Source organism: Carettochelys insculpta, chromosome 5 (genome assembly GCF_033958435.1).
Source record: "Carettochelys insculpta isolate YL-2023 chromosome 5, ASM3395843v1, whole genome shotgun sequence".
Lineage (NCBI taxonomy): Eukaryota > Metazoa > Chordata > Testudines > Carettochelyidae > Carettochelys > Carettochelys insculpta.
This window is the reverse complement of record NC_134141.1, coordinates 36,894,285-36,911,529: the sequence shown is the minus strand read 5'-3', so window position 1 is coordinate 36,911,529 and position 17,245 is coordinate 36,894,285. Positions and strand designations below refer to the sequence as shown.

At 42.0% G+C, this 17,245-nt stretch overlaps 1 protein-coding gene across 28 annotated transcripts in view; it reads right to left on the bottom strand.

The window, feature by feature from the left end:
* Nucleotides 1-17,245, bottom strand: part of ADAMTSL1 (ADAMTS like 1) — a 627,217-nt gene that overhangs the window by 242,247 nt on the left and 367,725 nt on the right. For 2 of the 28 annotated variants that reach the window (XM_074994953.1, XM_074994966.1), the window contains exon 1: nt 14,395-14,559. The exons of 25 other annotated variants lie outside the window; for them this stretch is intronic. In XM_074994953.1, the coding sequence (XP_074851054.1) occupies nt 14,395-14,451 (57 nt within the window). In that variant the 5' untranslated portion in view covers nt 14,452-14,559. Of the gene's footprint in view, nt 1-14,394; nt 14,560-17,245 lie in introns of those variants that run through there. One more of the 28 variants, XM_074994962.1, reaches the window with a different exon arrangement.

Genomic DNA, 17,245 nt, shown 5'->3' with positions numbered 1-17,245 from the left:
GGCAGTGTGAATGCTCCATGGTTTTCTTCTGGGAAAAACCCACAAGTGCAAACAAGCCCTGTGTGTGTGAGGGACAGACTGAGTATGTGCTGAAGCGTATATGTGATGGTGATTATGCATGTGTGGAACAGACTGGGTATGTGTCACAGCGTGTGCATGTTGGCTGCTGCTGGGTAAGATTCTGAGAGAAGCAACCTTCTGTCTCTTTAAGGGAAACTGGTCCTGCTCTGTCTGCCCCCGCCGCTATCTGCACTCCTGAGAAGGCACTTACTATCCATGCTTCAGCTGGAGCAGCTCTGCTGTGTGTCTCCCTCTCCCCGATCCCTGCTCTGCTGAGATGGGGCACTGAGGCAGGAGGACACCCTGCCTTCAGCACTACCTTCTCTCCTCCCTCCACACTCTGCACAGCTAGCAGGAGACTCCTAGGAGCAGCTCAGCTGCAGATGAAACAAGGTAAAGGAAGGGGAGCTGAAAATATGCTGGTGGCTGTAAGTATGCACGCTCTGCTGATCAGCTGAGTGGGCCAGACAGAAATGCTTGATCTGGTCCCCAGGGCTGATTTTGTCCACCCCAAGCCAAGATGACATCTGGGTTAAAGCACAGCTAGGAAATTGCCTGGAAATCTCTGTTTTTTGACAGGAAGCAAAGCTAGAAGAAACTTCACAGCCAGTAGAATAAATATTGGTAATTCCTGTCAAACAAAAATTAGTTGCTATGGCTTTTCTGTTGGAAATTTCTGGGCTACCGTCTCTGGAAGTCTCATGAATCAAATATTCTAAACAGTGTTTACAGTGACCAAAACACACATTTAATATATTTAGGCACAAAAAGAGTTGTTCACAGTCACATACAATATTGAGATACATCAGCTGTGCCACAATGTATTTTACCATTCTGCATATCTCATGACCAGCATTCAGTGGAAAAATGTATTTTTCATGAAAAGCAACACACCACAACTGGTGAGCCTCTGGTGGCGGTTTCAGTGGAGTTGCAAGGGCTAAACGAATGGAAAGACTGAACTAGCCTCTTCCCTCCGGGGTACTTCCTTCAGGTCAGGATGGAAGAACATTGGGGAAGCAGTGTGGGATTGCTTGAATTGAGCTTACCCCGACTGTTCCAATTTTCAGGCTGAATAACAGACTCCAGTCTTCAGATCTTCCAGCCTGCCTATTTCCAAGAGAGCCACACAAACTGTAAGTGCTGGATCCTAGTCTCCTTGCACATAGAAAAAGTTACTGAATGCAAAGGCAGTTTTGCTTGCACAAATTTACTTAAAAACTAAACAGCCAGCTGTCCGCTGAGCTGATTAGTGGCACACAAGAGGGGTTGTTTCATGACAACTGCTCTCTTGGAGGATGTATTACTTACCACATATTGCCTAATCAAAAGAATGTTTCTTCTTAGAAAGCTACACAACCCCCTGAAAAAATGTAGATTTCTGGCCAGTACCACGGAAGGACAGGGTAATGTTGACAGTAACTGTGATGCATGTCAACTCAGAGACAAACGTCACCAGCGTCTGCTTGCTTTGTGGGTCCTCCATTTTCCTGGACAGCTGTGGTTTTCTCCCATCTGTTGATAGGCCACTAATGCAGCACTAGTTCAACTCTCAGCAGCCATTAGCAGTACTCAGTCTGGAAAACCCACTTCTCATCTCTATCCTCTTTTGCACCAAAGTATCCAGGACAAAGGGACCACAAGTCCCTCCTGTAGGCTACTCTGACACAGAGACATCCCCACAAAGGAGCAGCATCCTGGAGGGGACATATTGGGGGCATGAGAGGCAGATGGCTATTTTGCACTGGTGTATTGTCCCATGAGCCCATTCTACGTGGACAGAGTTTGTTCTTTAGTGTGAATATGTAAAACATTTCTGAACAGAAGAGGCCTGCAGAAGAGATTACTTTATTTTGTTCTGTTGTTGCTATTGGTTTGGATCATCCTTCCTGCAGAACAGGGAGAGGCAACTCAGGGAAGGAAATCTCCATGAGAATCCCCTTGCAGAGGTTTCCTCTGACTGGCTTGCTTGTGTTAATGTGAGACAGGGATTCACGCTTTCCACCATCTGCAGCAAGCCTGGCCCCTGGCCGTGCAAGTCCACTGGTGTGGTAATCTGAGGGTCTCCCCATAGCTGCAGTTACTTCAGGACTCCTCTGTGAGGTAGAGAAAGAGCTCCATGGCAAAGGTTCTCCACCATCAAGTCATACTAGCTTTCCTCAGGAGTTTTTGTAAGGACTGCATTGGTGTAACATCCTCTCCCTTGGCATCCTGCTTCTGCTCCCCCTCTAGATGCTAAGCCACAAAAATGGGGAGTGGAAAGGTGCTGCAGAGGTGGCCAACTTTTTTTCTTCAGCTGAGAAGCAGTGAAGATTTTCCAAGCTGGAACTTCTGGACAAAATCTAGACCGTTGTTAGTTAATATTAAGACCAATGTCTCCTAGGCCATCTCTACACAGCAGTGTTACTTTGGAATAAGCTATTCTGGAAGAAATTTTCTGGAATAGCTGATTTCAAAATAGCACATCTACACAAAAAATACATATTGAAATAGTGCTCAGCTATTCTGAAACAGGAGCATCTACAAACCACACAGCCTGTTCTGGAGTAGAGCCCATGGAAGCATTATAGCTCATTTCAAAATAGCCCCATTCCCTGTCTATGTGGCCCCTATTCCTCATAGAACCAGGTTTACAGAATTCAAAATAAGTCATCCACTATTTTGAAATTATTTCACTTGTTCTGATTTAAAGGGCAGCAGCCAAGCTTACGGGGGTGTGGGGAACAGGAGGGTGGCATCGTATGGTGCTGACACTGTATTAGTTCAACATGTGGCACACTATGCTCACCATCATACATTATAATGCCTTATAAAGTCAGTCTCCCTCTCTCATTCTCCTTACACACACTGAAAAATAGCAACCAGTGAGGCATCAAAAGTGAGACACAGAGAGAGAGAGAGAGGGAGAGAGAGAGAGAGCTCTCACATGGATGAGAGTTACAATACTCTCCATTATTTTACTCATTCTACACAAGTGTAAACACCAGACATGGCTTATCCAGGGAGCGGGGGCGGGGGGGGGGGCGGGGGCGGGAGGGTAGAGAAATCACAAGCTGCCTCAACCTCAGCCTTGTTTTCTAATTAAATCAGAACTGTTTGTATGGCTTGGATCGGTTCAGGTTCAGTAAGGGTGAAATCATTTTGCAGAATTCTCTACCCATCGAATTACTGGTGGGTTAAAAAGTGTTTAGCTTAAACTCCAACTTCTGGGATTTGCATTCTATCTAAAAGACGCTGACAAGAAAGGGAAAGGCAAAGGAGGAGCAGAGAGAGGCAGGGAAATGGGTAAATTAAATGACTGTTTATGATAGTGCTAATTATATTAGATACTTTCCAAAAACTCAAGAAGGAAAGATGCTCCAAGAAGCTCAGAACCAAAGGATAAAGACAAGTGCACACAGGAACAACAATTCACAGTAAGTAGCACAGAAAAAGTGGGTAATTCTGAGAGATTTAAGATCAGGCATATACAGTCTGCTACTGGCACCACCCAAACCAACTATAATCTGCCATAAGTTGGCTGCTCAGCAACTAAACTAGGAACCCCATCCACTCACTAAATGATGCGGAACATGCTAGATACAGATAAGTAACTTCATCTGGTATTGCTGCTTTATAGATAGTTCTCAACTGCACTAAGGTTAGAGGAGGAAAACTCTGAACAAATTAAGCCGCATTGCATCTCGTCTGTGTCCTACATCATCTCCTAAAACTGTGCTGGCTTCCGAACATTGTGGTCTCCAAGGTTTTGGGCACCATCCATAGCACTGAAGGGTCAGGGAGAGCTTTGGTCCCCAGGCAAGCTTCTGGGAGTCAAAGAGGGTGGTTGAGAGAGAGGAAAGCTAGCAGGCCTCAAGACTTGCATGCTCTATGCCTTTCATAACAGAAGTGTGCAGTACATCCTGGTAAAGCCTCTGGTTTGATGAGACAGCAAAGGGTGGAAATTGGCTTTTCAGGTTATATAATTTCAGGTAGGTGGAATCACAAGTCCAGGGGGAAGTGAAGGCCTGAGTAGACAGGTATGAAGATGAAAGAATGGTGATTCCATAGAGGCTGATTGATGTCTGGCAGGAAGAGTGGAAAAGCAGGGAACAGAAACGAGGCAGACTCATCAAGTTTAATCTGTGACTCAGCAACCCCTGATGGGGGCAGAGTATTACACTGGGTGGAGGCGGGTTATACACTTCCACCTGGCTGGGGAAACTCACCCTAAGCTTTACAGGTTCACCCAGCTCAAATACCTGTATGGGCCACTATTTGTAACAGCCCCTTTTCACGAGTCATCAAGCCCAGAACCCGAGATCTCAGAATCTAGAAGCATGAGTCTATACTGCCTCAGCTAGACCCAGCTCTGTTAGCCACGGAAGTAGCAGGCTCATCATCCTTTGGGCTCAGACATGACTGGAGGGGGACAGCATGCTATACTGAGTAGGTGTGGGTTACATGTGATACAAGGGAAATAGTCTCTGGAGAGTAGGTGGAAAATGTTTTAGAGTGGTGAGAGAGAACTCCAAAGATTTGTATAATTTTGGAGCTTGCCCAAAATTATACAATTTTGGGGCTTATCCAAAATAAACCAAACCCTACATTCTTCTGAGTGTCTCCCATCACTCACAGTTACCTCATGGACTCATATTTGTATTTATTTTAATGATGATGGGCCATTCAAAGAGTACAGAACTTTAGCCCAACCAGAGCCAAAAAAGGGAAAGGCATGTGTTTATGTAAAAAATAAAGGGAAATAAAAAAAATGTATGAGCTGAGCTAAGCTCAAGTTCCCACATCATAATTGAATAAAAAATAAGAGGGTACGGGAAAGCAAACAGAACACAAAGGAACTACTATAAATCTTGGCGTTTGTCTACCACATTTTTTCCTTTTAAATTATATGTATGTTGACCTCATATTGAGGTGGATATTTCTTTTAAAGATAGAAAATACACCTTATCTCATTATTAAACTATATCTATTAAACAAAGCAAGCCTTGTCACAAGTAGCATGTTTTTACGGAATAACATAGAAATAGAGATGTAAAAGGCATATAAATTACCAGGATATAAATTATTGCTGTTCTTATAAGTTCCCTCTGATATCACTTGTTGAAAAATATATATGTGCATATCTGTCTCTCTCTCCTTCTCGCGCTCAAATAAATAAATAAATAAATAAATGAATAAAAGACTGTGGAGGTAAACTGTTTCTCGGAAGAAACAGTTTTATGCGTTCTCATTTTTTATATAAATCTTTTGTAAGAAGTATCCTCCTCTCCCCCAGCCCACCCTTTTAAATCATTAGCTTAGCTATTGCTTTCATGAAAATTGCTGCGTGGGCTAGATCTTTAAGAAATACATTGCTAATATCATGCTGACTTGAAAGTTTCCTCTCTCTCTTTTTAAGTTACAGCAAATATGAAAATGGCGCATCCAAAGCACAATTATAATCATATCCTATCCAGATACTGGAATGTAAAAGAAAGGCAGGGCGGGGCAGGTGTATCAGGCAACTGCATTAGCCCCCAGTGAGAGATGGATTTAACAGCTGGCTGAAAGAGAGAGATTTAATTTAGATAAAGACATTCTCCACTCTCATTTCAGCACCAAAGTAGTAGGAGTCCTTATTGACTCCTTTATTCCATTTCATTTCTAGTTCTACTGATGAAGCACAGGATTTGAACACTACTCTGGCAGATCTCAAATGGAAATGGAAATTATATCCAGCTAAGTAGGGAGAGGAAATCTGACACCCCTACAGTGCCTTCACGTGGAAGCAAAATGACATTTAGTTTATGGGACAGTTTAAATTTATTATACATTGCATATAATTTCCTGTCTTGTTTCTTTAGTGTACTTGGAATTTATTTTAGGATGTCTTACTTTATCACACATCCCCACCCCTCTGTCATGACACCCTCTGTTGAACTTGCTGGAAAGGAAACCCCAGAAAGGCAAAAAGCCTCAAGTACCACTCTAATCAACAGTTGAAACCTTAGAAAAAAATCCTGTAAGACCAATGAAGATAAAAATGGAAACTGTGAAAATTAATGTACTGTAGAATCAGTGTATATACCATCTACTTTTCTACGCAAACAGAAAAAAGAACTTTCCTTATGATATGAATCCAAATAATTCACAGGTGGTGAAACTATTAGAGAGTTCTACAGATGCTTACCTCATAAGCAGAATAAATCTCACATGCTACATATACTGCTTGCTCTCCCTTCTCCCTGGTCACACGTCCATAATGCCTTCCGATTTCACCACAACTATTTTTTTTTTTTTTTTTTTTTTTTTTTTTTACAAGAAATTGGGAGAGTGTCTATATCTGGCATGCAAGAGAGGCTGCTCACATGCAAAAGGAAATGCTAACCAGTGTGTTTAAAAAGAAATAGTAATGCTTATCCATTTTTGAGAAATTCAGCGAATTCTGATATGGTGAAACTCCAATGGCTTGCAGAGGGGCCTGTTAAAGTTCAGGTTATAACAAATCTCCCGCTGTGTCTACACGTGCCCCAAACTTCGAAATGGCCATGCAAATGGCCATTTCGAAGTTTACTAATGAAGCGCTGAAATGCATATTCAGCGCTTCATTAGCGTGCGGGCGGCAGCGGCGCTTCGAAATTGACGAGCCTTGCCGCCGCGCGGCGCGTCCAGACGGGGCTCCTTTTCGAAAGGACCCCGCCTACTTCGAAGTCCCTTTATTCCAATGAGCTCATGGGAATAAGGGGACTTCGAAGTAGGCGGCGTCCTTTCGAAAAGGAGCCCCGTCTGGACACGCCGCGCGGCGGCAAGGCTCGTCAATTTCGAAGCGCTGCTGCCGCCCGCATGCTAATGAAGCGCTGAATATGCATTTCAGAGCTTCATTAGTAAACTTCGAAATGGCCATTTGCATGGCCATTTCGAAGTTTGGGGCATGTGTAGACACAGCCAATAAAATGATTCACAACCTAATACTACACAGTAAACAACGTGGTAATTATGAGTGATCACTTTTTAAATCACTCCCTACTACACACAGGACACCTCTGAAATAGGTATTTGAAGAAGACACTTTGCCCCAGGTCCTAAATTGGTAGTATTCAGCACAGCTCCATTGAAATAAATTGTGATAAGTGGATTTACACCAGCTAAGGATCTGTGTTCAGCTGGCTCCACATTTACAAATATTACAAATTAAACCAATTTTGGCATCACTACTTGAAGTATATTTGCAGCTTGTATAAAAGTGGGCAGATATTTAAACACCAAATAATCAAGTCCAGCCATAGAAGACACTGCAATGAAACCTATGTGCAGAATTTTCTCTGTCATTCTTGAAAGGAAGGTAGCACATTTGAGAATAGCATTGCAGCATCATTCCAGGCCTTAAATCTTATCACCACAACATGATAACCACAAGAATCCTCTTCTGGACGTGGTGCTTCAGAAGTGACTATGGAACTACTTTGCAAAAGGTAACAAGATACAGAAGCTATGTTAGATTTTGATAGTGTGGTCCATAGCAACATATAGCCTCAGATTTTGTTGGAAACTGAAAACCACAGGCCTTTGGTGCAGGTTTGGAGAAAATCTGCAATAGGGTATACATTTGGATGGAAAATACATGAAACTCAGTGGAATTTTCAAGGGTTTCAGAAGAAGCTAGACAATGCTAGTTAGCTTTATCTCAGTCTTGCTTTGAGATTTTGAGGTTACCCAAACTCTAAACCTTATGGTGAAAGTCAAGTCACATGCACATTACATCTGCCAAGTTCCTACATAGTTTTGCAAACAGGCTGACCTTCTTGATGCTGGAGGCAGGGGACAGGTAACGCCACTAATGTTCAGAGATATCAAAAGGTATTTGCAACACAACATTTTGATCATATAGGTGAAATCCTTCCTGCTCACATGCAAAGAGACAGCAAAACAGAAGTTTCCAGCATGATTAACACTGGACCCCAAGAAGGCATCTATCCTGTCTTCCATCTCCTTCATGTGTGGTTGCATCTCCTAGGTATGGATGCATTAGCCAAACTTTAGTAATCAAAACAGGGCTGGGGACGAGCACCTGGGTAGGAACCATGACACCCTTCCCTTTAGCCCAGTCCCAGATTAAAATATAATCTTCTGTTTTAAGACCTGAAGTTCTTCCAGAGTCCCTGCTCTCTATGCCGTCCACCCAAGACAGCTCTACCTTCACCGATAAAGGCTATGTCTACACTAGCCCCAAACTTCAAAATGGCCATGCAAATGACCATTTCAAAGTTTACTAATGAAGCACTGAAATGCATATTCAGCGCTTCATTAGCATGCGGGCGGCCGCGGCACTTCGAAATTGACATGCCTCGCTGCCGCGCGGCTCGTCCCAACGGGGCTCCTTTTCAAAAGCACCCCGCCTGCTTCGACGTCCCCTTATTCCCATCAGCTCATGGGAATAAGGGGACGTCGAAGTAGGCGGGGTCCTTTCGAAAAGGAGCCCCGTTGGGACGAGCCACGCGGCGGCGAGGCGTGTCAATTTCGAAGTGCCGCGGCCGCCCGCATGCTAATGAAGCGCTGAATATGCATTTCAGTGCTTCATTAGTAAGCTTTGAAATGGCCATTTGCGTGGCCATTCGAAGTTTGGGGCTAGTGTGGACACGGCCAAAGACAGCAGCCTCAGCAGTTGCATCAACTTCTCTGCTGGGCCCTGACACCACCGTGGCAAATCTCCCACAATTAGATATGCAGTGAAATACTGGCACTCCTGTCCCAAGCCAGCAAACCAGGAGAGGAATGAGATCTCAAAAGATTTGGGTTGGGACAAGCATTGGCAATCACCAACCACTAAACAAAAATTTGTTCGTCACTAACTACCCCTTAACAAAGCTTCCAATCCATTTCTTAGTGATGGGGGAACCTCTAACACCTCACAGTATATTTTTTCATAATTTATTTTCTTTGCCTATATTTGCATCCATGTCTCTCCTTGCTTTGTATTCTTTTTCTACTCTTGCATACTCTCACTTTCCCTAAATTACATTTTCTACCTCCTCCCTCGTATTTTTTGTGTCATTTTTCTCACTTCAAACTCTATATAAGGTACTCCTTTTTTCTAACTAAGCCGTATCACTCTCAGCTCATGTGCACCTCCACACCCATCCCAGCACACACACACAGTTTGGAAATGTTTCCAGACACCTAAAACCTAAATGACTAAACATAGTAGCCAACAACTCATATGGAAGATGATGCCCTCTGACCAAGGCAATGGCCATGTGAGAATGCAACTGCTCTTTTCTACAACTGCTAGAAAAGGGAAAGGTATTGTGCGTCCTACCTGGGTGCTGGTCCTCAGGCCTATTTTGATGACTCTAACTTGTCTACTAGGTTTTGGATACATATGAAGGTTGCATCCACAACTCTTGCTAGCTACTGAAAGAAAGAGGGAACAGTTTCTTTCTCCCTCACTCTGCTTCCCATCTGGCCCCACAGCATCCAGGTTTCACAGGTTTCACCAATTAGTGGAAGTGTCTTCACTACTCAACCCCTCAACCTCCTTGTTGTTATGGGGCTGACCATGCTATTCCATTGTTCTCCCAACCTCTGTTTTTGTGCTGGCCTCTGCTAATGCTCACTGCCATACCAGAGTGAAATTAACCCACTTTTTCTTTTTCTTCTTATAAATCAGCTTAACTGCTGTCAACAGATTGCACAGCAGTTTGAGAAGATACTATGAGCAACAGCCGAGGCAATGAAGCTGCCTACAGTCTCAGACAGACAGCATTATACCACATAGCCTTGGTTCACATGTAGATGGCTATCATCAAAACCAAAAGGGCTAGACATTTTTTCATGAAAGCATGTACAATGTAGAACTCTCTTTGAAAAGTTTCTTATTCCCCTCCTCCATTGAGTTGACTGTTCAAGCATTACACTATTTGATTTATCCAATGAGTTAATTATTGATCAACTAGTTCACTCAATTAACACACACTGGATCAATATGCTTATGGCATACATTCTAAGGTTAAGATTCACTAGCATGTTTTACTGCATTGCCATTTTATTTTGTCTTTCCAAGTCTAAGACTTATGCTACAGATATAAAGCCATCTCAAAAACTCAATCTCTGATCCTCAGGAGACTAGTGACATCACTGAGCTAGTTTAATAGTGTTTATTCAGGTCCAAATACCACTGATCTCAACAGGAGCTTTGCCTGAGTAAGCATTTGGGCCCAAAGAACCAAATCCCACCACTAACTCAGTTCACCTGATTGCAGTAGTTCTTCATTGATCCTTGCCCTCAGTTAATGGAGGGACAGCAAATGACACACTTAAAAAACATTCTGGAAAAGTTCATAAAGCAATTGAGACATGAAACTCTAGAAGAAGAGATGAAAAAACTGACATATTACACACACTAAGTGACTTGGCCAGTCATCTGGACTATGTCTACAGTCCTGTCCCCTCCCTTTTGAAAGGGGCATGCAAACACGGCAGATCAAAATGCAAATGAGATACTAGTTGCATATTCAGTAACTCATTTGCATAATGACAGCAACTCGCCATTCCAGAAGAGCTGCTTTCAAAATGCAAATCAAAGGGTAGACAGGGTTCCTTTGAAAGGAAGCTCCCCTTTTGAAAGCACCCTTCTTCCTGAAAAAAATTAGGAAGAAGGGTGCTTTCGAAAGGAGGGCTTCCTTTCGAAGGAACCCCATCTACACTGCTGTTTTGCATTTCAAAAGCAGCTCTTCTGGAATGGTAAGTTACATTGTTATGCAAATGAGGTGCTGAATATGCAAATTAGCACCCAATTTGCATTTTCAAACTGCCGTGTTTGCACGCCCCTTTCAAAAGGGAGGGGCCAGTGCAGACATAGCCACACAGTTAATTGTATGTTGTTTGCATATGTGAGAAACATTCAGATAGTCTACCACCCAGGTTTTCAAATGCTAAAACTATGCAAAGTTTTGAGTGCACCCCATTTGCATGAGTAAGACCTCCATCAGTATATACAAACTATGTACTTCAGCATTCCACTACACAGTTGAAATGTCCAAATACCAATTTGCACACACAAATGAGTGTGCATAGAAAGTATGTGCGTGCAGTTTTGGAGTCTGTGCAGGAAAATCCATCCTTATACAGCTATAAACATAGAAACAGATGGGCAAACACGCAAGTGATGGGCAGACATATCTGCATGTGAAGGGAAGTGACAGAGTCAACCTTTCGACAATTCAGCTGGAAACAAGAAATTTAACATTCATTCCACAAACTAATTGTGCTTCGGGTCATCCAAGACAGATCAAGTTCAATAAAAGAGTAGAGTGCCAGATAACCCGAAAGGAATGGACTATTGTGCTTGACTAGTTTCCATGTATAAATTAGTGCAGAGAAGAAAAGATATTCTACAGACACATGTACTTTATTATAATTCCTGGTGTTATTCCTGCACAACTACAACAACAGCAGGCCAGAGAGCTAAAAACCACTAAAAAAGAAGCAAAGAGCAAATGCAAATTTGATTAAATGCCTTTCTGACAAGAAGTGGCTTGACTTCAAGTTTGGATGAACACACGTCAATGGCTGGTTGTAGACACTGTGGCTTCCTTGAGGTGGGCTTTTACGTTTAAATGAGTAGAAAGGGAAATTCTTTGGAAAAGAATGCTTTTCCATTTTTGTTTCACTTAAAGGAGGTGTGTTACAAATTTCTTAACATGCAAAAGTTAATAAGACAATGAGCAAAATTCCCCAAATATATCTTACCTTAGTCTGGAGAGAGAAAAGTACATTTTTATCACAAATATGGAGTTTGCTTTAATTGTTGTAGATTCAGACTCTGAGCACTATGTTCCAGAAAAATTATTAAGTGAACTACCTGACCCTGTAGTCCTTCCTCAGGGAAAACACTCCATACAACCCCAAAAAATTTTGCCCTGACTCAATTCTAAGGAAGCCTGCATACATCAACATCTATTGCTACACAGTGTGCAAATTGGTCTAATGGTCAGCCCTGTGCTGGCTCTGCTCCTTAGTGTGAGGAGAGAAGGAGACTCACCCTGCAGCTAGAGTCCTCCAATCTTTTACTGCCAGCAATGCAAGGACAAATGTTGCACCTGGACTGCGTCAACCTTCCCTGACAGTGCACCCATGCAGACCAAGCCACTCTCTAGCCTTGAGCAGGCTATGCTTTCAGGATGCCTTACTACACATATACCACACACAGTAACCCATGTGGTAAGTGACTTAAGAAAAAGATCCTGTGTGTGAAACCTTTCTACTAGGTGTAAACTGCTTACTCCCATGAGCAGTCCTATTCTAATCAATGGGGTACTTGCTGTCGCAAGGATTTCTCACATGGTACTAACTTCCTGCAAGAATGAGAAGTTACTTCTAAAGTACAGGTCTCAACACTGACTTTACTTATAGCTGAAGTCCAGGCAATTCTTTAAGAAATGTTAATGGACATCTCATTGGTCCCTTTATAAATGTACTGTCTGGTATATACAGGCAGTGAGACATGTATCAATATATCCCAGCACTCCTACATGTTAATACCTAAATCTCATTAGTCAAAACTTTCACTGAAACCAAATAAGGGATTTGCCTAGGTGAGGACTATGAAAAAGAATGGTTTGACTCTCAAAGAGAGTTTTGCTTGTTTTATGTCACTATTCTTAAGGCACAGTGAGTTTTACTGAAAAAATTTCTGATGGGGAGGGGGCACAAAAATACTCAAACAAACTGGTATAATTTTAAATATAATGCATAATGGCTGGCAGCAGACTGCACTATTTATTTTCCTGAGTTAGGGACAGAGTGCACAATTCATAAGCACTGGAGTGAAGTAAGTACAAGGAGAGAGGCCAGAGTATTAATATGGAGTCAAATCCTGCACCTCTTACTCTTTTCTAGCTTATGAAAAACTCCTACTGAATTCCGTGAGTTAGGTCTGCAAAATCTGGCTCATAATGTGTAACACTTGCCAAGCTGAAACACTTTTCATTTGTTAAGGAGAGCATGTTCTACCTTCATATGCCTCTCTATAGTAGTTTGTGTAGTTTATATATATATATATATATATATATATATATATATATATATATATATATATATATATTTTTTTTTTAATATTTCAGCCAGTCTTTCTAAACAAAAATCATTTTTGTGGAAGGTGTTTATTTACAGTTATTTTAGATACTCAACTGATATTTAATGATTTGTGCATAGATGTTATAGAGACCTGACAAAAAATCCATACCATGCATTTTGAATAGGGAAATATTGTTTGTGATACTCTTATGGGTGGCAGCATTAATATTAGCGTACAATAATTAGCACATTTTTTCATTCAAATGCACATGAAGACATAAGCTCAGGTTGGTCTTAATGGAAACAGTGAACTTTGAAATAAAATGATTCTTTAGTTTTGGAGTGTATAAAACATGCACTTTTTTGTTCTGAATCACTATTTACAAATTAATCCAATCTCCAGATGAGGTCTACCTAATGTACCTGCCCAGGACACTCTCCTGTTAAAAGTCTGTGCATTACTATTAATGTTTTCACTGCAGACTTTTTGGAGCATAAATGTGCAGCTTATACCAATAAAACTAAGTATGAGTCACAATGGAACATTTACTTTCAATCAAACAACACAGTGTTCAGCTGCACACATCTTATCAGTCTGGCTGGCAGATACAACAAAATAAACATCACCCACCAAACAATAACCACCACCCATTTGGTATCTCTCATGTACATCTGAGATCACAGAACAATATTTTGCTTCCAAAATTTAGCGTTAACTTGTGTCTCTCGTGACTTACAGTAATAAACAGAGATAATCCAAGCTGGTAGCAGAAGTCCCAGTACATGCTATACTTGGTTTTCTCTGCATTTGCAGAGGAAAAAAATAGTTTTTAAAAGAGCAGAAAAACCCAAGTCTCTGGTACATAAAACTTCAGGAGCCCCTCAACATTTTACAGTTTGATTTCAACCAGGAGAAACAGCTTTCATCCAAATTCCAAGAACTCAAAGTTCACTTCACAGTTTATCTTTCCCCATATTTGTATATTCTATGCCATCATTCACTTTTTAGTTCTACCTGGGTCAACCTATACTGCAAAAGCCCTCAGAGTCCTGGACATCTACACTGCAGTTTTATAGCCCCACAGCCCAAGCCCTGCAAGTCCAAGTCAGCTGACAGGATCCAGCCCTGGTGTTCAGTTGCAGTGTAGACATACCCCTGTGTCGTGATCAAGTGGCTGATACCTGTGCAATCATCTCTTTTTACCTGGGTCTTAAAGATGTAAAAGAAAGGATCTCTCAGCTGCAACAGTGAAGCATTTAAATAAAAGAAATGACATTTACCAGGAGCAGTGATGCCAGGAGCAGCGTGCCAGCAGTTGCCCAACAGCAGCATTCCATGCTTGGATCCTTGCCGCAATCTGAATCGGACACTGAATAAACTGCTAAGTGCTTCTCTGCCTGGTGTCACATCCAGTACTGGTGCTAACACTTCAGCCCTGCCTATCAGCTTCCATCAGCTCTGCTCACATTTCCTGACTAAGGGGTGGGTGGGAGGGTGGAGGGTGAGCTGAATGGAATCTCTCTCCGAGCAGGCAGGCAGCCAATCAGGTTCTCACTAATCAGACATGCAGAATAACAAAGCAAGGGGTCTAGGGAAAGTATAACAGAAAAAGTAAGAGGGGAAGGAATACGAGAGAGAGAAAGAAAGTGCGAGAGAGGCAAAGCTGAAGGAAATGCTCTGCCTCCAGTTAACCCTGCTCAAGAAATCTAGTTGTCTACTTGCCATAAGCCCTTCGTGGTTCTTAGTACAGTAGTGTTCTTTCTTTCTAACTGTGCATTGTTCTGTCCAGGAGGGAGACTTCATCTGGTTCAATAGATAACATATGTTGTAAAGAGTACGAGACATAAAAGACAGAAATTCGCAAGAGAAAAATAAATTCTACTTAAAGATTCTCTTGTATACCTTTAGGGAATATGGGCAGTGCAAATCTGTTTATGCCACCTAGGCACAAAGTAGCAGCCCTCCGCCCATCACTTCTAGTAATTCACATATATATCTTTTTTTAAAAACTGGTTTCATGATTTCCATCTCTATATGGATGATGGCTACAAGGCTGGGATAACCAAGTCAGCTGGTAAAGATGCTGGTCTGTACAAAGAATGAAGAAAATCTTTCTCCTCTATCACCTAAAGAAAAGCAATTTCAATTATTCACATGCAAAAGGACCTCAGACAATGACTGAGGCTTGCTTAGCTCCTTCAACAGATGGGTTTGGTAACTACAAGTCCAGATCTATATTGACTAGATTCTCACTGATGCCTATTACAGGCACCTGTTAGAGCATAGTAATGTCACCTACTAGTAAGGTTGCCACATCTTGTTAAAATATAGGTTGAACCTCTCTAATCTGGAACTCTCTCATCCAGTAACATTCAATCTGGCATGATTTTAGTTAGCTGGATGACTACTTATCATGGGTGTGGCCCCATAAAGTTTGTTTCCAGCTACCAGTCCTGGTTCTTAGTGTTCTGTGCTGGGTTTTTTTAGCTGTAATTTAACCCTAATGTTTTCTAAGAGCCCAGGAAGCAGTGGAAGTGTTGACTAGGCTTCCAGACAATACTGACTTCCCACAGTCCAGCAAATTCTCTTGTTCGGCACTGGTCAGATTCCAAGGGTGCCATATTTGAAAGGTTCAAGCTGTACTGTTTTCTCAGTGGCTCATAAAACCATGCCAAACTTTAAATTCTTAGGCAGAAATTTTCCTTGCTACATGTCCACCTTAGGCTGTAGCTTTCTGGAAAATTTCTGCCAAAATGGATCGGCCATCACTGAGAACAAGACTAAGGGAAAACAAATTGTTTAGCCTTTGCTAAAAATTTCTGATAAGCCTTTTCTTTCAATAGCTCTAGCCACTTCCTGTTTGGAGCAAGGGACTGAAATTTGCAAGGAGGGGGTGGCCTTTGTTTGTGTAATGGGCCTTGGTTTCATTGTGAAAGTCTGCCATTTTATATACTTAAGAAAAAGTTATAAGTCACATGGGCCTCCCCAGCTACCTGCCTACAGCTTGTTCTGGTCCTGTTCTCTTTGCATCCAAGTGAGGCAGTTTTCTCCATGGTGCAGAAGGGCCTCTCCAGCTCTCCCAATGACTCTTCTGCAAAAGCAGGAGAACAGCTAGACCAGGTGTCGGTGCAGAAACTGGAAAAAGGAGTTAGGGAGAAGATACCGGGACTGGATGTAGCTTGATAAACTGAAAGAGACCGGAAGCCACAAATGGACATATAAGATGAGTGGTGATGCTAAGACGGGAGGACGAGCTATACAAAGGGAGAATACAGTCAATGGCAAGTAGACTGGGACTGAGAACTACTGGTGTGTGTGCACATGGACTTGTAAGGTGAGACAGATTTGACAAAGAGCCAGGAGAGAACTGAGACTAGCTGGGCAAAGAGATTGGGCTGAGAGGCAGAGAATGCGTGGAGAAGATTGACTGGGCAAGGAGACTGGAATGAGGAATCCAGAGGGGCAAGACTAGTGCTTAGGAAAGAAATGAGGGAGTGGGTCTGGCTAGGGTCAGAGAATGGGACTGGGATATGTCGTCAGGGTGGGACACAGGCAGGTTAAAGGGAAAAGGCAAGTATGGTAAAACTTAAGAGGAATGGGCAAAACCCTGCCATTCTGGTTTCAATATATGCAATTTCTGTTTTTTCAGTTTTTTTCCCTTAAGAAAGCCTGAGAAATAAAGGAAGTTTAAAACACCAAAACAAAAGAACATCAAGATTTCAAAACTCAAATTGCTCAAAAGTAAGGAAATGCCAGAATCTAGATGGTTTGCACAACCTTAATTCAACCATCTTGTGCCTATGAATTATGATACAAGAGGAAAGCAATCATGTAATTAAATCACAATGCATACACAGAAGGGGACTGACTTAAAATTGCTTGTGCAACCCTCAATTTTGGTATTTCCTAAGTTTTGAGTGCTTGATTTGCAACCTTCAAAATGTTGCTTTAACACATTTTGGTGCATACTTATAGCATCTTCAGAAGCAGCCTCCTCTAAGTAAGTGAATTCTTGGTTACTCAGTGACCAAGCAACACCGTCATGATCAGTACATTGGACTACAGTACGGTATGATATACTTTTATTTTTGAAAACAAAACCGCTAAATTCCTGGGTACCTGAATTGAAAG